Here is a 20,453-nt window from a genome sequence, read left to right as displayed (position 1 = left end):
CCCTCATCTAAGAGGCTGGGAGAAAGTGGGCAAGATGAGGTGGTGTAACCACTGTAATATTGATCATCTTATTTGTAGGAGGTCTCCTCTAGCAGGTTGGCTGTAAACTGCTCACAAAGGCCACAGGAGCAGCAGTTGGGTCCTGCTGTTCAAACTGCTGCTTCTTTAAGCCTCAGTCTAGCAAACCACTCATATCTTTCTCTCTTTCTCACTAGTTACCTTTTTCAAGCAAAATTTCTATTTAGCAAAAATAACCTACCTTTTTGTAATTGAGGTTCCCATCTCTGGATTTTTTGGTGACTAAAGCTCAGAGATCCTGCCAATAGTAGTTTAGAGACTTCAAAATAAAAAGAACTCTTTATCAGCCTGTAATTATTTTCTAAAGTCCTGGACTTCCCCCAGTTAGAATTTAGAAATAGCTTAGAGAAGGCTATTCAAATTGTTTTCAAACAAGGTATGACATAGCACGTTATCTGTGTTAGCAACATGATGGACATGATGACCTAGGACTAGAAATACAGAAGCAGCAGATGACCATTTATGACTCAGAAGAGAATGTAATTGAAACAGTATTTCTTCAGTCTAGTTTTCTCTCCTTCGGCTTATTCATGATCACGGAACATCTGATTGCTTCTGCTCTTGTTGTGTGGCAGAGCTCAGATGCTCTTTCAGTCACTCCTAGTGCAAGGATTTGATGGATGTTGTTAAATGTTTTCCTTAATTTCCTTATTACTTGAGAGCTCTCAGAAAGTTTGAGCAGGTGTTAGCTGTCCCAACAAAGACAGTACTGGCCTGGCTGAGACAGTTTTTTAGACTTTTCTTCTGATACCTTTTTGTGCAGCATCTGACAGCTTGCCTTAACATGAAAATAGAGTGCCTTAAAATGTCAGCCAGGTCCTGCACTTGTATCTGTGCAGTGTCCCATCTCCTGATGTGGGTTCTAGTCCCAGTTACTTCCCATACTTATATTCTCTCATGTGACAATGGGTAACTTTTTTTAAAAGCTAAGCAGGGTTACACCCCCTAACTCCTCTTGCCCTGCCTCACTTCCCAAATGTAATATGAGTATTTTATTACAAGGCTTACTAGACTGTTGCTTGCATTAACTCACAAGTGCTTTGTGTTGCCATTCTCAATTGTGAGATTGTTGGCCAGGAAGGAAAAGATGACAGGTACTTAGGATACAGATAACACTGAGGTCTGGGATCAGTGCCAAACTGTATAAACTCTTCAATGAAAGGTAGGGTAATAGCCTTTACAGCAGACCTGTTTCTGAAAAAATGCCAAGAGAGCAGCCTGTTGAACATGTTAGTTTCCCCTAAAGACTTTTGGAAAGGCCAAGAAGCATTTGCTTACAGGAGGTGGCACCAGGACCTATTGCTGCTATATGCTGCTGTGTGTTTTATTTTGGAAACTTCTCCCTGTGGCATTGCCTTTGTGGGCATGGTAGTTAATCCATGAGTCTCTGAATGGCTGGAGGACCCCACTCCTGTCTTAGGAGCTGTGGTTTCTGTGAGTCCTAAAAACCTAGTCAGATACCATGTATATTTTGACATAAAGTTTTCTTTGACAAAGGTGGCAAATGTTTCATTGGCCTTTTGCCTTATGTCCATTAGATTGAATCATTAGACTTAACAGTGACTAAAGTAAGAGATCAGTGTCAAATTTTTGTGCTTCAACAAAATTAATGGATAACCAAAGAAGTGACATTCTGCCTTTTTACAAACAAAAAAAAGCAAGTGTTTAGATGTTGTCTTTTAAATATTCAATTAATTATACCATAAATTAAAGACTTTATCTACATTTATGACTGGCAGCATTTGCATTTCTTCAGAAAACTTGTCTGTATAGTCTGAATGCTTATCTTTCCAGTTAAATCTATTGCATTGCCTAACTGTAGTGCTGTAAATAACATTTGAAATGTTGCACTATTCAGAATTATTTCTTAAAAGTTGAGGGTAAAAGGTGAGATGTTTATTTTTAGTGTCAATAATACATTGACCATATTATTAATCAATTAGGTTGAGTGACCAGATGTAATTTTCACTCTTTCTTCACTGAACAATAATCCAATCCATACAATTTGTTTGACATTTTCTGACTGTAACATTGATATGAGATGTTAAGCATTTTTAATTCTCAGTGGGTTGCCATTTAAAAAAGTGTATTGCCTTAACTCAGGGGTAAGAAAGCTGCAGAGTATCTTGCTATCTGCAGTGCATATTGTGCTACTTGAATTTTTCAGATTAGCATTATTATTACTAGTTTGGTAGAGTTTCTTTATTTTGTTTTAACTCAGAACATTTCACAGCCATGTAATTAGGTAGTTTATGCAGCAGAGAGTTGTTGCAGTTGATCATAGAGGAGTAGAGATCGTTCATTATAAATTGTTCTTATTCAGGTCTTTAGATCAGATTTTTATGTATATATTATTATAGTTGAAAAGGACTTACCACACCCACTATACAGTGTTTGAAGCCATTTGTAGACCTAAATCCTCTTTTTCCTTGACTTTGTTTCTCAGACCACCAATTCTCCCTAGTCCTTCTCCTTCAAAATCCATTCCAATCCCACAGCCCCTCCGACCAGCAGATGAAGACCATCGGAATCAGTTTGGGCAACGCGACCGATCCTCTTCAGCTCCCAATGTCCACATCAACACAATTGAGCCAGTCAATATTGATGTGAGTATGAGTAATGATCCATCAGGAATAGTAGATCCAAGTGTTGTGAACATCAGCCTGTTATCTGAACGTGTTGTGTGAATATCTGTGTTAAATTCATTGTGCACACACGAGTGCTGTGTTTCTGAGCTGATCCTTGGTGATCTGTCAGAAGCTTCAAAGATCATTTTTCATTTTGTGATAGATTCTTTTTTGCTATTGAAAGCCTTAAGGACACAAATAAACCATTCTCCAAAAGCAGAACTGCCTTTTGACAGAACATTCTACCACAAACCACTGCTGTTTTATTTCTGAGTTAGTCCCAGGGCTCATGCTGCTCACTCTGGCCAGTAAACACTCTTGCAAACTATCCTGTGTGTTAAACACTTTTCTTTACATGCAAGATAGAGATTTGTAGTATTTGTATTCCAAGTAATATTCCTGGCACTGAAGAAAATTAAATTATTAGTCTGAGTTCAGATATACTGATTGTTCCCTAGGATTGCAAGAACCCAGTATATTTTGTTCTGAGCTTTCTTAACTTAACTTGTTTTGCACACTTCTGAAATCTCTGGGTGGTGAAATATAGCTAATAATAATGGTTGGTTGGTATTAGTATAAGGACAGTTAGGACCTTTCAAAATGTCGGTCCCAACAACCTCTTTCTAATTTTTCAAACATATATAGCTTGTATTTTAGCCTTAAGTCTGCTCTCTAGAAATCGGTTATTTGTCAGGTGAGCAGCCTTTGAAATCTGCCTGGACACTGAGGCACAAAATCTGTTTTGCATGTGAGCTGAGTGAAAGGTGAAACATTAGTTTTAAGAGTGTGGCTGTGCAGACATTTACATATGGTATCTGGCTGTGGTGCAGCTGAGGCATGTCTAGTGCTTTCAGCAGCAGCACAGGTGTATAAGGGAGGAAATTTATTTGTGTAACTAAGAAAAAAAAGCTTTATGATAAAAATGGACATACTGAGGGAAACTGCTAGAATTTTCTACTTCTGTTTAGAAAATCCTTAATGTAGTTTGCTTTCAGCAAAAGACCCTCTCAGTTCACAATGGATTGCAAGTGAAAAAAAGCTTTGCAGGCAGTCATTTCTGAGAAGGACAGATTACACCTGGCTATGCAAATCCAGTGCTTTGATACAAGAAAAAAACCAAAACAGGACTCATTTGACTGATGTAACTCAGTACAGGAAACTGATGTCTCATATTGTTCTGATATGACAGTTCAAATAATTTGTGCCACAAACACTGTAACTAGAACATTTGGTTCAAAGTTTCTTCACACATTTTGGCCAACTTTGTTTTTAATCTATATTTTCATGTCAGCATCTATTCTGGGTGCTGTGCACTTCACTACTGAGATATGATGTTTTAAAGCAACTGATTTTGGGAAGTTTAGTAGTTGTTACAAATAGTTCTTTGGAGTTGCTGCTGTTACTAAGTCAGGATAGGAAACAGCTTTTATGTCATGGACAACATAGGATGTTATGGGTTCTCAATTTGGTCAGTCTCTACTGATTTTTGGAATGTAAATGTCAATACCTAAATTAAACACAGGTTTTTAATTTCTTTACAGGACTTGATTAGAGACCAGGGTTTACGAGGAGAGGGAGGTAAGTAGTGTTTAAACTAATTACTGCATTATACTTTATTACACAACTGCTCTGTCCCTTCCCGTTATCCTACTTTCTTCTACAAAACACAGGCACAAAGGAAAATATGACTAGAACATAAAGTGAATTTACATTTGCTCGTCCATGAACTTAGTATTTGTCTCACAGAGATTTGAGCCATTGCTGGTCATTTTGGGAGTGGGGGAGACAGAAGGAGAAAAAGCTTTGTAGTATTTAGTTTTTTTAGTTTAAAACTTGTTTTACACCGTCACGTTTTTGCTCACATACACATACACATACACACACACACACACACATGCTCCTTCACTCACATGTCTGCACACAGAAACACTACAACTTCCCAAGTGTCTCTCAAAGATTTTTATGGCTGTTGTTACCTTTTCACCTGTGGGAACAACAGTGGTTTTCATTGAAAACGTCAACATGGACCTTCCATACGAACTGCTGCATCCTAAAGCAGCGTTAAATACTCCAGTTCTTCTCCCCCTCTACCCCTGCTGAAGTTGCTGCTTTGCTGTACTGCATGCCTGTGCTACTCTGGGAAGCAGGTTGTTAGGACCTTACACTAAAACCAGGTCTTTTTATGTTTCCTTCAGTAACACACAAAGTCCTAACTCACAGTTAAGTCAGAACTAGTGCCAGAAGATTTATTTTTCTTCACATGTTGTGCACGGGCCTGTTAAGTTACTGCTCCCACTGACTGTCAAGGTCCTGAGAGAGCTTCTTATGTGCTGTGCTTATTCCAATAAACATCATAATAAAATAGAAATACTAGAAATAAAAAAATAAGTGGGGCAGGCACATGACAGTTTTCCCAACTCCAAATCAGTTGTGTCCTACTAATTATAACTTGCTTCAGCCATCAGTAAGGTCTGAATTACCTTAGTGCACTCTCTCCTGTTCTCTAAGGTTTTGTACTGTGGGCTGTGACTGACTTTGTTTCTCCCATGCAAATCTGGTATTTGGGAGGATGCTGCCAGCCTACCGCATTGTGTTTGATGGAGCTGTCTGTAATTCTGCCAGCAATAGGACACTTTTGACCAAGAAATTCCTTTAATCCTGCAAGCTTACTAATTGAAAGTTGCCAGTTTTAGCTATTTTTATATGTGTTGACAGGTGTGGCTCTCCACAGTTTTGCCCATTTTGTCCAGCATTTAAATGTTGTGCTATCATGTTGGTTTTAACTTTTGACCATGAACTGTCTGCTTGGCATCTGAAAACAATTGGCTATTCCCAGTCCTGAAACGGTGTTATTAGTGATTGACTATTTTTTTTCCTTCTAAGTACAGAAGCGATCTATGAATAGGAGTCAAAGCATCCTAGTTATTTCCCATGACTTCTTTCATTTCTTCTATGTGTCTGTCTTTCTGTCTCTGCCTGCCCGTCTCTTTCTCTCTAACAGCCCCTTTGAACCAGCTGATGCGCTGTCTTCGGAAATACCAATCCCGGACTCCCAGTCCCCTCCTTCATTCTGTCCCCAGTGAAATAGTGTTTGATTTTGAGCCTGGCCCAGTGTTCAGAGGTAGTTGGGCTCTTCTTTCTTGTTTTCACCCAAACAAAATAAGTAAAACCACAGATGCTGTTTGTGCCTCACCCTCACACCGTGTGTATGTAAGTGTGTGAGTTTATCAAAACACCTCTGTTTTTTGCTTGGCCTGGCTGGAATGCTTTGAATGTGCTTTTCACACATACTCACTTTCACCTTGACACGCTTGGAAATGACTATAAATAAAATCTGACTTAAATCTTCAAAAGCAAGGAATTTCATAGTTGAGGTGTTTACATGGACCTTAACATAAATGTTTTCTAAACCAAGGTCCTTAGACTGGATTGCAGTGATTTTAAAGACAAAATGATGCCCTTAACTTAGAATTTCCTTGGCTGTTCAGTTTAAGTCAGTTCAGTGCTGTAACAGTTTTTATAGTAATATTCTTTGTTTTGAAAAGTAATCTAGAATATCAAATTTGAATTACAAACATTTCCATTGATATCTTGTTAGGTCTCAAGCTTTTTAGCAATGTGTTATGTCAACCTTCAGCAAATACTTCATTTTGAGACTGTGCTATTGATGCCACATTGGGGCCTGAGATTGTTTAGTTTTTATTTAGTCAGTAAATTTGCACTGAAACACTGTTTGTTTGTGTCCTGTACTATGTAAAATTAGACACTTCCATTTTCACATTAACCGTGGGGGTAATTCAGGCCTTAAGCTGTCAATGGATCTGTTGTATTGCACAAAATCCCCCAAAAACTCTGTGGGATTTCACATGCTGGAGAAACCAACTATTGAGTAATAGCATGAAATGTAAATACTTCTGTCTATACCTGTAGAAATGGTTAGTTCAGTGCATGTAGTGTGGTTTTCAAGGGCTACCATCTTGGCTGTTTCAAAGACTCTCATTTCAGAACATAACAAGAGCATTTTACCTTATGAACTTGTAAAATTCTTCCAGAAGTCTTTGTAAGAAGACAGGTGTTCCCAACAAGCAAACTGGCTCCAGACTGGAATACGTTGCTCATTGCGTTAGAGTCCAAGCTAGTGACTTAAGTCCAACATTATCTGAAGTATTCTACTCTAATAACTTGGAAAACAGGCCATCTGGTATTATTATGAACACATTAACTCCAGTGTTCTGCCATGTGCTGCAGGTGGTTTTGGTGAAGGGTGAATATTGTGCTAGTGTTTCAAAAGAAAGCACATTCTAGTGGAGCTTTTCTATTGCAGAGGAAGTCTGTAACCCAGTAAGCTTGTGGAAAATTGCTCATGTTCTGGGAAGATCATACATTTAATCCCATGGATGTGTGATTTCAGATGAATCATATAATAAATACATGACAGGATAGTGACCGTAACGTAAACACAAGTCCATCAAGGGAACTGGCTTTCAGCTGCTTCTAAATGTAGCATCATTACTGTTGCTTTAGCATGTGGGACAGAGTTTACAGATGCTGAGTCCCATTTTTGATGTGTTGGTATGTCATAGTTTTGTGCTTCGACTTCTAAATGCATAGATTGTAGCTCAGTGAGGACAGTGATGGCTGTGTATAGTCTGATAAATTAGCACCCACTGAGCGACTGAACTCGAGCAACAGTTTTAAAAGTCACAAAGTCAATTTTTGAACTTCAGTTGGCATTAGAAGACACTTTTTGGTTAAGAAGGGGCTTTCTGACAGAATATGAGGAGTATTGTCTTCTTCACCTTCCTAGAGCACTGATGTGAGAGAAGGCATTGGAATGTTAGAGGTCTTGTACAATGACATACATTGTTTAGCAGAGCAGCATGAATTTAATTAACAGTTGACCCTATTTTATGTCCTTTGCATTGGAAGGGTCAGCATAACCTTGTTAGGAATAATTATGGTGTCTTTTAAAAAGCAGTGTCTAGTTGAAGTGCTCTATTTGTGAAGAGCCACTGGGGCACTGAAACAGCTCTTAGTGACATTTTCCTGCATAGATTTGTTTATATAACGTACAGGCTACAGACATACTGTTCTTTTTGTGTTTCATAGAATATGCTTCAAATAGCTAGCTAAAGTACTTGCTCTTTTTAATCCTTTCTACAGAATAATACTTATTTTTAAATCGGAGTTCTCTGCTAACAGATAGCTTTAAAACAGCCAAATGGTTTTCAGGTGGCACTTGGAGACTCAACTAGAAAACATTTCAATTACTTGCATTTAGACTGTTTTGATTCCAAAGTATAGTATTTCAGCTATTCATTGGGTTCCTAAAAACTTAGCTACAAGAAATCTGAGAGGTAGATGCTGCTAACTAAAATGATAGTATTTTTCTTCTCAAAGAAACCGATGGAATTTAAAAAAACGTACATTTTAAAATACTTTTCCCTACTTAAAAAGACAATGTCCACCTGATAATTCATGAACAAGAGACTGGGAACTACCTGGTATACAGGGATGTTTGCTATAGACTCATCTCTTCCTCATATCTGACACTTAAGCACTAACCTAGTGTTAGGACAATATTCTTAGTGTATGTTTGTTCCCTCTTAACATTTACATTGATGTTTGGAGGTACTGCATCTTAAACACAATTCTTGCAGCTAATAGCAATACATTTTCACGCTGGGTTCTTACAGATAAAATTATCCTGTTTCTGAAATTTAGGATCAACTGCAGGTTTGTCTGCAACACCTCCTGCCTCTTTGCCTGGGTCACTAACCAATGTGAAAGCATTACAGAAATCCCCAGGGCCTCAACGGGAAAGGAAATCATCCTCATCCTCAGAAGACAGAAATAGAATGGTAAGGGAAACATTAGCTCTTTTCATTCACAGTGTGGTGTATTCATAGTACAGAAATACTACACAACCATGTTCCTCTCACTTTGCTTTCATCAAAGCCTTCTGAATTGTTTTGTAGATGAGTATGGCAATGATCAAGGACTTTAAACCAATAAATAATAGAGTGGGATAATCAGTTTAAAACCACTTTAAACCAATAAATAATTGTGGGACTGATATATAAGTCATTTAAATAATTTACTAAATTCACCTTTCCTCCGCTGCACCCAAATGTTTGGTGTGCTTCATATTGCCATGCCAGTTTCCTTTCATAGAACAGCTTAACTTTTCCCACCTTGGTTCATAAATTTTGAAAGCAACAAATTTATGCAACAAATTTTTATGAAACAGTACATAGAAACATCTGCGTTTTTAAATTTACAATTTAGCATTATGATTGAGTAAGAATGGAAAATTAAATATTACTTTCTTTTTGGTAAGCATTACTTAATATTTTCTGGTTGTAACACTGCCAGAAAGCTGTGGCAAATATTTCATGCCAGGAACTATTTTGGTGTATCTGTGTGCTGAGGTTTTGTGCATGGCTGACTTGAAAAGTAAAGCTGTGGCAAATATTTCATGCCAGGAACTATTTTGGTGTATCTGTGTGCTGAGGTTTTGTGCATGGCACAAAGGTAGTATCTGAAAAAAATATAATTCTCTTAGGGCTTTATTGATATGAAATGTTGATACCAAATCTTTAAGAAAGGAGCAGTTTTCACAGACATTAATGCACTTGCTTTCTTCCTTTTTGTTGTTTATGCACATCTATAAAGAAAACTCTTGGTCGACGGGATTCAAGTGATGATTGGGAGATACCAGATGGACAGATCACAGTTGGACAAAGGATAGGATCTGGATCATTTGGAACAGTCTACAAAGGAAAGTGGCATGGTATGTGGCCATCATGGCAAACAGTAGTGTTCAAATAAGTCACATTGCCTGCTGGGAGACTCCCACTGGGCGGTGCAGAGACGTGACTGGGAATTCTGGTGGGCACCAGGTTGAACATGAGCCAGCAGCGTGCTCAGGCTGCAGAGGAGGCCAGTGGTGTCCTGGGCTGCATTAGGCAAAGCATTGCCAGCAGGTCGATGGAGGTGACCCTTCTCCTCAGCAGTGGTGAGGCCCCACCTGGTATACTGGGTCCAGTTCTGGGCTCCTCGGTACAAGGGAGACATGGACATAATGGGGAAAGTCCATCAAAGGGCTGTAAATACGATTTTTAAATTAATAAGTAGTGTGCTAAATACGTCATGTAAGAACTTGAGATTGTTTAGAAACTCAACTCTTGCATGTTCTTCTGAATTAAGGAGTTATTAGGGTAAAGATGAAACACAGTTACTGGAAAGGCTGAGGTATCCATCTGGATGAATGAGGATTTCAAATGTGCATTTTGAAAGCTTTGGTTTGAATTTGATTTCTCAGAGTAAAAGTAAGAATAGTGTTTTTACATTTTACTTAGTATTTGCTTCTTTTAGTATTATAGTGATTTATTTCATGCAAGCTAGAAAACAAGGTATCTCAGTATTTCTGGTGCTTTATATAGCATTTTCTCATTAGAGGAATATGTATCAGTGGCACTTACTAAAAATTGCTGTTTTAAAGGTGATGTGGCAGTGAAAATGTTGAATGTTACAGCACCCACACCTCAACAGTTACAGGCTTTCAAAAATGAAGTAGGAGTGCTCAGGTAAGAATATTTTTAATGGCATGAAATAATGTGTGTAGATTTGTGCTTCATTTATCACTGAGTTTTAGATTTCCATCAGAACACATTGGTCTTACTCCTCCGTGATGATACTTCAGACAGAAAAAATAACTTGCCATTTAAAAATATTTCTTTGTATCCACTGCGGGTTCTTCTCTGCACACCTGTTATCAATTTATGTGTGTCCAAACACTCAAGACAGGACTGATTTTTGCTATTGTACTACCCCCAGGGCACAGTCAAGCCTAAGTGTGAGCTGTAGGTTTTTCTTTCCCATTTTGAGATTCAAGGAGAGCATGGATGGTTTTGAGCTACAGTACTACCTATACTATTTGTTGTTTAATAGTTTCTGGTCAGTAGCATTAACTTCTCTTTGAGTTGCTTTAAAATGTGTTTCTCATAAAGTCATTTCTTGATTTCCTTTTCTCATGACTTCTGCTTGCACTTTCTCAGAGGAGGTATTTGTTTAGAGTTCAGCTCTTAAAAGAGATCCATCAGGATATGATAGAATATTTATCAGGAACGAACATTACATCCAAGTACAATACTGAGCAGTGTCAAGCATAATTCTGTTTAAAGAAACAAAACAGCCAGCAGGTTTTTGCCTCTGGAAAGCTGATGTGTTGGGCTGTGTGCCTGTGATACAGAAACATCCCCAGTAAGCTACATGGTGAAAAAGAGATGGTCAGCCTTTTTGCCCAGGAAAAGCTTAGTTGCAAAACTCTAAGCTCCTAGTTATGGAAGTAGAGTCTTTCTGGGATATGCTGCTCTGGATGTCTTTTCATATTTTTTTACATAATTCTGACAGAACTTAATGAAATCAAGAATCTTACATGTTAACAAGTCCAAGTTTCTGCTGGGAGTCCCATAGCTGGAGTCCAGCCTCTGGTTTTTGATCACTTCAGCACTTAGGTAGTGAGTTGTTCTATCCTTTGACCCAGACAGGGCAGATTTACCTGTAGTTGTACCTTTTCCATTATGCTGCATTCTTACCTTTGAGGTCAGATTTGGAAGAAAACTGCATATTTCATGTTTCCTCAGCAGTTACTCTCAGCATCACTTGACAAGTCCTTGAACTTGGAAAAGGCACAGTCACAAAGTGTAGAGCTGTCCCAGTCTGCATTGATGTGAGGACAAAGGGATTCACACTCTGGGCTCCCATGGTAGTTTTTTAATACAAGAAAACACAAAAGACCTTTGCTCTCTTCCACAGCAGCATCAGCTTAACAAGCTACCACGGGTTTTAAGCTTGATCTGTCAGTTTTCATCAACAGTGAGCTGACTGCCTTCTAGACCAAGCTGTGTTGGAAGAAGAGGGCCTTTGTTTTTCCTCAGCCCCTGGGTAAACTATGAAATACTCCTTAATTCTTAGGTGCCTCATCTTTGTAAGATCTCATCGGTATGTTTGGAAGTATCTAGTTCTTCCTGTCCATTTGATGGCAGTAAGAATGTGATTGACTTGTCCTGGAGGCTGAGAAGAGTATTTCAGATTTCACAGTGTATCAGTAGATTGCTTCAGGTCTTGAATCTGCTGGGATATCTCCTGGGATAATCCTGTCAGCATTGTTCGTTGTGAACTCTTTCTGTCTGGAGTTGCTCGTCTTTGAAACAGGTTCGATTTAATCTGGCCAGATCTCTGTGGGGAACTCTGGTTTCTCCCAAGTGCTGTTTGGAAACAAGTTCACATCATAACCTTACTGAGGTATAGTTTTCATACCTGTTTCCATCCTTTCTTGTATACTGGATCCATAGAGAGTACAAAATTCTTGTCAGAAAAAGCCCTAAGGGAAGCTGATGGCTTGTCATAGAAGTGTGTTGAGGGTATCTGAACAACAAGGTTGTCCTTCCTGGAAGCCTCTGAGACTGGAACTTCATTTTGGATGTCTGTCTTATGGGCAGCCACATCTTATAGCTGGGCCAGGGTCAAAAAAGACAAACCTGCCTGCAAACCACTGCTGGCCATGGGGACCTAGAGGTAACAGCATCTTTCTGGGCAGTCCTGTGCTGTGTTGCTTGGGGGAAGCAGTGCTGACCCCAAAGTAGGTATTCTGTGTCATTATGATAGCAAAGGCTAATGTCTGGAATAATTTGTTAATCTAGCAAGATTGTGAGAAAAAAGTTTTTTACTGTGAGAGTGGTGAGACACTGGCACAGGTTGCCCAGGGAGGCTGTGGCAATCCTGACCCTGGCAGTGCTCAAGGCTAGACTGGATGAAGCCTTAAGCAACCTGATCTAGTGAGGAGGTGTCCCTGCCCATGGCAGGGGGTTGGGACTAGATGGTCCGTAAGGTTCATTCCAACCCTTAAATTCTATGGTGATTCTGAAAGGTTATCCTGTTATCTTTGTAAAAGTTGAGATTGACCCAACAACTTCTGTTTGGAAATATGTATGTAGATTGTGATAAATCTGCCTGGGGTTTTTCCTGATTTCCTGATCTGCCTCACTTCCTCCTGAGTTTTATGTTTTTTTCAACAGGAAAACACGACATGTGAATATCCTGCTTTTCATGGGTTATTCAACAAAACCCCAGTTGGCTATTGTTACACAATGGTGTGAAGGGTCCAGCTTGTATCACCATCTACACATCATTGAGACCAAATTTGAAATGATCAAGCTAATTGATATTGCACGACAGACTGCACAAGGCATGGAGTAAGTGTCTTTTACTTGTCTGCAAATGGGCACTAGGGCAATGTTGACTTGTCTTCTTCCCACCCTGGCTGGCTGGCAAACAAGGACAGCTATCTGCTCACAGGGTCCACTCTCAAAGCGTTTGGTGAGGTGTTTACTATTCTGATTAGTAAAATAGAATTTTTGTCCTTTTTTTTTTTTGGAACATAGGGAAATACAAATCATCAAGGAAACACAGTCTTAAATGGTGGAATCTTTACAAACTTCAGTGCACATAGTCATAGGGTAGGAGGTAAAGCATAGCTTAAAAAGAAACTCCCTGTGAATGAAAGGACAGAACTCTGTAAGATGTGCAGAGGGCAGACAGCCCAGCCCTGTTATCTAAAAGAAGCAATTTTTTTGTCCTTTTCTCTTAACTATTGTAACTCTCTAAATAACAGATTTCAGCATTTGAAGAAAGCTTACCTGTTTTGTTCTAAGGTTTGGAAATAATCCTTGCTCCCATAGATGGCCATTGAGTGAGAATTTACCAAACTAGCCCAATACTGTGTGTGAGAATCAGAACACTGCTGCAAGATCAGAGAAATCGCCCTCCAGCTGAAAAACCACGATGATGATTGCAGTTCATTGTGCCATTTTTCTACTAAGTATTCTATTACATTTTTAGTCAAGAGGTGGGGAGGTGTTTGCAGAAACCAGTCTCAGCCTTCTGTTAGCCTGCTCATCTCCCCAGGCCCCATCTGTAGGTAGTGGAGATGCAGAAGGTGTTTCATGAGCATGACTCAAAGCAGAGAAATAAATTGGGGCTTTTCCAGCAGTTTTGTGCCAATCTCATTGACTAAACAAAGAGCCCTGGGAGGCTAGTTGCCTAAATTAGGCTATATCTATGCTCTGGGGCAAGTACTCTCCTCTGTGTTCCCTGCCATCTATTTATCCAGTCTGCAATCAGGGCATCTTTTTTTCACTGCTGTACTAAAAAGCAGTCAGCATACCTGAGTACACACTGAGACTGAGAAGCAGATTTAGCTCTTGCAATTTGGAAACACCTTACCTGAGGCTGAGAGCAGCCTGCAGAGTGTTGGCAATCACCATTAAGGTTGGGAGGCTGAACTTTCAGCACTGAATGGCATGTTAAAAACTATTGAAGTTCTTTTATTTTTGTGGTAAATATTGAGTTAGAATTGGAAAGCAGAATTTGGAGCAAAATTGTTTCATTTCTCAGTAGCATCAGGTTTTAGCTGGAAATCTGAGCTTTATTTTACTTTTGGGGTTTTCTTCCTGTGAATGTTGCAGGAACTGTCATGGGTAGCTAAAGTTTTACTACCTTGATAAATATGTGCAGTTTGAATTTGTATTTCAGTAATATAGTGAATTTTGAGTTGCTGATCAGTAAAATATTATTTAACCCATCTAATCTATTATATTCCTTTTCAGTTATTTGCATGCCAAGTCAATCATCCACAGAGACCTCAAGAGTAATAGTATCCTTTCCCAGAGAGTTAATTCTAGAATGTGACATTATTCCTGGTTTCCTTTTTTTTTTTTTTCTGCCAGAAATTAACTTACTGATGTGAAAAGCTGTTCATGTGTGAATATTTTCCAAGTAGAAATTTCATTGGGAAGGGGTAATATCACTAGTAGCGAAATAAGGGATGTTTGCTGTGTATTGATTTGATTGCAATAACATTGGAAGTTTTGGGGTGGAATCACAAAGATTTTTTTTTCCATCCTTTGGTTTCTACATGTAGTGAAAGATTATTCCAGTTCACTCATGGAATATTTCCAGCTTTACTCATACTTGGCATTTCAAGAAAGTACTTGGCACTTCAAGAAAGCCACCTGGTCATGGTCTGTTCAGCACTGGCCCAGTCATTACTTGTGAAACCCTTGAGTGCCATAATTCACCATGCTGGCTGCTTAGAACCTGTGTGATATGAAAACCTCCTTCAGGGATGGTGAATGGTTAAAACTGTCATGTTAATGTTGCAAATTTGTAGCTGTTAATTGTTCTTGTAGGACAGGACCAGTACTGTTTGTCTGCTTTCCCTTAACATTTCCCTCTTAGATATTTTTCTTCATGAAGACCTCACAGTAAAAATAGGTGACTTTGGTCTAGCTACAGTGAAATCACGATGGAGTGGATCCCAACAGTTTGAACAGTTGTCTGGATCTATTCTCTGGATGGTAAGCAAGGGGGAAGTGGTGAGTTTGTTTCAACAAATGACATTGCCTTTGGCCGTAGTTTCTACAACTCTCCCTCCAGCCCACTGACATATACAAGCTGTCTTAAGCTGGAAAAGACAAGCAGTAATATGAAGTACTAAATGAATGCTTTACAATTCTTCTCTAAGCATGTGTTTTCCAGTAGTCAGCAAAAACCCTTTAGTGTCTTCATCCTTGTTCTGAGGTTTAAACTGAAAAGCAAACAGTGTCTAAGGAAAAGGGGTATCATTAATCCAAGGTTGAGGAGAAGGTGAGAAAAGCCATGCAAAACATCCTGCAAAGGAGTAGAGGCACTAGCTCTGCTAAAAGTAAGATGTTCTTAAATTTTAAGGATTCAGGCATGGTTACTCCATACTACCACCTTCTGTGCAACTCCACTTTCTCCTTTTCTCCCCCGAAAAACTTACAGCTCTGTTAGTTGGCAATGTTTTCAGTGTTGTTACAACTCTAGTTTCCAAGTATCTTCTCAGCCCAGACAAGGTCATCTTGCTCTGTCATAGAGGAGTAAAGGGATCACCAAGCTAAAATGAACCAAGGGTTTTGAGGGTCGTGTCAACGTTCGCTCTCTAGTAGAATCCAGTGACTTCTGAAGGCCAGAGTGTTGCAACTGTTATGCTCTGGGCAAGTCCATGTTTTGTTCCTGGTATGTGAGGTGCAGTGTGATGTAGAGAAATAAAACCTAATTCTTCCCTTTTGTGGTACAGGCACCAGAAGTTATTAGGATGCAAGATAAAAACCCATATAGCTTTCAGTCGGATGTGTATGCGTTTGGGATTGTTCTTTATGAACTGATGACTGGACAGTTACCATACTCAAACATCAACAACAGGGACCAGGTAAGAGAAGGGATTGACTTCAATCAACTGTGGCCTGAAACAGAGATAATTCAGCCTTGGGTAGTGCACCTTCTGAAGTTGTGTGTGTTTGATGTTTCCAATTCTGATGTTGTGAGATGACATTTCTGCATTTTGCAGATCTGCCTCAGCCACATAGCACCAATTTACTTACTTCTTTGGAGGTATTTTTTGTGTTCTTTTTTTATTTTAAGTATAGATTTTCAGCTTCTGAACCTGAAACAGAGATAATTCAGCCTTGGGTAGTGCACCTTCTGAAGTTGTGTGTGTTTGATGTTTCCAATTCTGATGTTGTGAGATGACATTTCTGCATTTTGCAGATCTGCCTCAGCCACATAGCACCAATTTACTTACTTCTTTGGAGGTATTTTTTGTGTTCTTTTTTTATTTTAAGTATAGATTTTCAGCTTCTGAACGCCAGGATATTTTTTTAGAGCAGGTTACTTAATACTAATCTAGTTTAGAATAGTTCTGCAAGGGCGAAATGATCCTCCATGTATGTGTTCAGTTATTCCTCTTTCCCCCCAGCCCTTCACAGGCACTGAATAAGAGGATTGACAAAACAGAACAGCAATTGTCTTGCTGAATGTTTTATATTCATTTCAATCTTGAGAAATGTGTGCACCATCTAACTGAATTTCAGGATATCAGCATTTCTCAAATCCTGCTTGATGGAGTATATGACTTCCCAGAGTGTGTGAATCCTGTAAGAAGATTACTTAATTGTGAGCAAATACTCCTTATGTCTCAATGATTCCACAGGCTTGTAATCTATCTCCACAGGACGGGCACGTTTGGGAAGGCATACCTGATTCATTATTTCTGCCCAGCCTGAAAATAGTATCTATGCATCAAGATCTGTGGTGTAAGCTGTTCTGTGTCTGAGCAGTGATGTATTTATGTTGCTTCTGTGTCCTCATCCCTTGTTTTTTCACCGTCAGTACTTGAGAATTGCAACCATAGCAACGTTCATCTGTGAATGCCATTTTATGAGGCTGCTTCCATATCTGCCAGAACACTTCATCCCAATTCATCAAATCTGGAGTCACTCCTCCTTTTTAATTTATTTTTTTCATAATTTTGGCTTTGCCTTTTGAAAGAAGGGAAATGTCTGGATTCCTGGCCAGATGGGCCCAGCCTTCTAAAAACTGTACTCAGCATTGTTTTGCTGTTACCTTTTGAGATTTGAAAGGTGACCCCTGTGATGTGGGTGCTCACAGTTAAGTGCTGAAACAAATTGTAAATTGCAGGTGAAGCCAACACTAAAATGTGATCTAATGTCTTGAGTTTTGTCACTCCCTCTCTATTACCTGTAAATATTCCTCACTTTTTAGCACATCTACATCAGCTACTGTAACACAACTAAGATTCTCAGTGAGCAGAGCATTATTCTTGTTACACCTTAGAGTGTTTCACCTCAACTGGTTTTTGTAGACATACTAGGACTGTTTGTAGTGATATTCTCTTTTTGCTAGTTTGAAATAAAAGTTTCATCCCTGTATTATTTGTAAAGAGAGTATTTAAAACATAAATAGTAAGGAATTTTGAATAATTTCAACTTGTGTAATTATTTAGAAAATCCAAAGTTCTAGGTGATGGTAAGTCCCATTGCAGCAGAGGTAAGGACAGGGCAGACAAGTGTCTACTACAAAATACTTCTCTGGCACATGGGGATTTCTAAAGAAACCCTATGGGAGTTTTATACTCCTCCTTGATGCCAACACAGATGTGACTGAATCAGAAAGTTGCAAAAGGACCAGGACTGTGTTAGCATATATAACATGTATAGCATGCTTGAAACATGAGGGGTGTCTTGGTTTTTTCCCTGAGTGTGAAGATCTGAAATAGTTCCAGTTCGTTAGATAGAAGGTGTGATACACCTGCTGGGTCTGTGTGGGTATTGAAAAAAGGCAGTGATCACCTGCTGCAGCATGAATGGATCTTTGATTAGCTGGTTTGGAAGGGCTGTTTGGTGTCAGTGCTCAAACCACATTGCATTCAACCTTGGCTTGACCTGATGATGCTTGATGGTTTTTTTATATATACAAGAGACCATTAACCATATTTATGCTTTGTTTTCCTGCTTCCAATCAGTTTGCTTTGCTTTATGCTTCAGTTTTATCCTTAGGTGAAAAATAAACCTTCCCTGTTCAAAGAGTTACTGTAGAAAAACAAGGCCTGTCTGTTTCCTCTTCTGCAGAGGAGAGGCAGTTTCTCTTTTTCTTTTGTGTTTTTTCCTGGCCATGGGGGAGGTGGTCACATGTCAAGAATAAGCTTTTGTGGTGGAAAAGTAAGTGACAGAATTTATTCTCAAAAGGTAAGGGGGTTTAATATCTGAAGTCCATGTGTTCCTTAAAATACCTTTCAGCGGGAACTTGCTGTTGACTTAGAATATAAACCAGAATGTTTCTTTTAGCAGAATATTTATTTTTAGACATTCTGTTCCTGCCACAGAGTTGCTTATTCTTGTTTTTGTCACAGTTTTTGACACCGAAGAACCGTTCCTTAGATGGTTATTGCTATAAATGGTAACCATTTACTAGTGTTCAAGTTTCACAGAAATCTCACTTAGGAGGAGGAGGAAAGATCTAATTTTTTCTCTGTACTGAATAGGTTAGCAAGAATTACTCTAAGAAATTTGGCAATTTCAATACCAGATAATGTTTGCTGGGAGCAGAAAACTTGCTGCTGGAACTAAAATAGTATAGAAAGATGTTCACCTTTTGTCACTGTTTGTTCTATGAACTCAACTTCTTCCCCTTTCATCTTTCTTCCCCTTAAATAAAGATAATTTTCATGGTGGGACGAGGATACCTATCTCCAGACCTCAGCAAAGTACGGAGCAACTGTCCAAAAGCTATGAAGAGACTAATGGCAGAATGCTTAAAAAAGAAAAGAGATGAGAGACCCCTTTTTCCACAGGTGAGAAAGGCTCCTCTTTAGCTATCAATAGCCTTTACAATTCAAAGTTATCAACTCAGTGGCCAGTTCCTAATGGTTTTGGTCAGTGCTGTAAGAGCACTGGTCCAGTGGCTGGTTAGTACTGTTTAATTAGAAGTGCTTACTTTAATTTCAGAACACAGGTATTAAAATGACCTGTGTATTTTAAAAACATTTATATGTTGGAGAGAGTTTCAACTGGGAGACAGTGAAATTAATAATTACAGTTAGACTCACAAATTGGTGAGGGTGGTGAGACACTGGCATGGGTTGCCCAGGGAAGTGGTGACTGCCCCAACCCTGGCAGTGTTCAAAGCCTTGAGCAACCTGCTCTGGTGGGAGGTGTCCCTGCCCAGGGCAGGGGGTTGGGACTAGACTGTAAGGTCCATTCCAACCCCTAAAAATGCTGTGATTCTATGACGTTAGAACTTGGTATATGTTCTCAGAAACCTTTATACCCCCTTCTTGCTCTACCCCAAGCTTTATGAAGGGAAACTGATAGTTTTGCCACAAAACTTGGTTTTCATCATGTCTGCTGAGGAAGGTTTGCGTTCTAAAAGCTCGTGATGGGGGGAGTCTGATTTTTTTTCTATTGAATTTAAGCAAATCGTTTTCAAAAACAAGGAGCTCCCTCTGCTGACTTTGTGGTAAATGGTATTAAGCAAACTGCTGCCAAAGCTGGGGCTGTTGGCAGCGATGGCATGGAGAGGTGCTAGTGCATGGACAAGGAGCCAGATAAAAAGCAAATACTCCCTGTGCTTACTGAGGGAAATCAGTATGTCATCATAAAGGGAGAAATGCTCAAACTGGCCTCTTCAGCTTTTTGGGAATATAAACATCAGAGTGGAACACAGTAATCTGTTTCTTAAAATTCTGTTTTAAGTAGCGTCTAAATGGGTTTTGTGTGTTGTGCCTTTGGGTTTAAGAGGGAGTTACAACTTTGGAATGGCAGGTTTGATCCCTTTATTTTCTCCATGTTTTAGATTCTTGCCTCCATTGAACTTCTGGCCCGGTCGTTGCCAAAAATTCACCGCAGTGCATCTGAGCCCTCATTGAACCGGGCTGGCTTCCAGACAGAGGACTTCAGTCTGTATGCTTGTGCTTCTCCAAAAACGCCCATCCAAGCAGGGGGCTACGGTGGGTTCCCAGTGCACTGATCAGAACTGTGCAAGCATGTGCCTGTGTGTCTGTGTGCTGGTGTGTTCCTGTGAGTGCAGCACGTGTACGGTCTCAGTTCCTACCACCTGTGTTTGTAAGGTTTACTGAGGAAACAGAGACTCCTAACACTGGGCATTGAGTGTCCCAAGCACAAAGTCTGTGTTAGTAAGGAGTGCCCTGGGAACAGCTGGCACAAGAAGAATTGTAACATCACATAAGAGACATGGGAAAAGTAACTTCAAAACAAGCAGAAACCTCCTTAAACCCATCGAGTGTCATTTTTGCCTGGTTTGTTGTTTGGAATTAGTTACTCAGGAGTGCATTAGATTTTAATC

The 20,453-nt window shown here is 39.4% G+C and overlaps 1 protein-coding gene across 1 annotated transcript in view; it reads left to right on the top strand.

Moving 5' to 3' along the window:
- BRAF (B-Raf proto-oncogene, serine/threonine kinase) overlaps positions 1-20,117 on the top strand; it is a 56,245-nt gene extending 36,128 nt beyond the window's left edge. Inside the window, exons 7-18 of the mRNA XM_009080200.1 lie at positions 1,144-1,172; positions 2,525-2,684; positions 4,247-4,283; positions 8,430-8,566; positions 9,381-9,498; positions 10,210-10,294; positions 12,788-12,964; positions 14,378-14,424; positions 15,009-15,127; positions 15,871-16,002; positions 18,808-18,942; positions 19,944-20,117. Of these exons, the coding sequence (XP_009078448.1) occupies positions 1,144-1,172; positions 2,525-2,684; positions 4,247-4,283; positions 8,430-8,566; positions 9,381-9,498; positions 10,210-10,294; positions 12,788-12,964; positions 14,378-14,424; positions 15,009-15,127; positions 15,871-16,002; positions 18,808-18,942; positions 19,944-20,117 (1,350 nt within the window). The remainder of the gene's footprint in view (positions 1-1,143; positions 1,173-2,524; positions 2,685-4,246; positions 4,284-8,429; positions 8,567-9,380; positions 9,499-10,209; positions 10,295-12,787; positions 12,965-14,377; positions 14,425-15,008; positions 15,128-15,870; positions 16,003-18,807; positions 18,943-19,943) is intronic.
- Positions 20,118-20,453: the final 336 nt, after the last annotated feature.

Source organism: Acanthisitta chloris, unplaced genomic scaffold, assembly GCF_000695815.1.
Source record: "Acanthisitta chloris isolate BGI_N310 unplaced genomic scaffold, ASM69581v1 scaffold13328, whole genome shotgun sequence".
NCBI classification, from domain to species: Eukaryota; Metazoa; Chordata; class Aves; order Passeriformes; family Acanthisittidae; genus Acanthisitta; species Acanthisitta chloris.
This window is presented reverse-complemented; position numbering and strand designations above follow the sequence as displayed.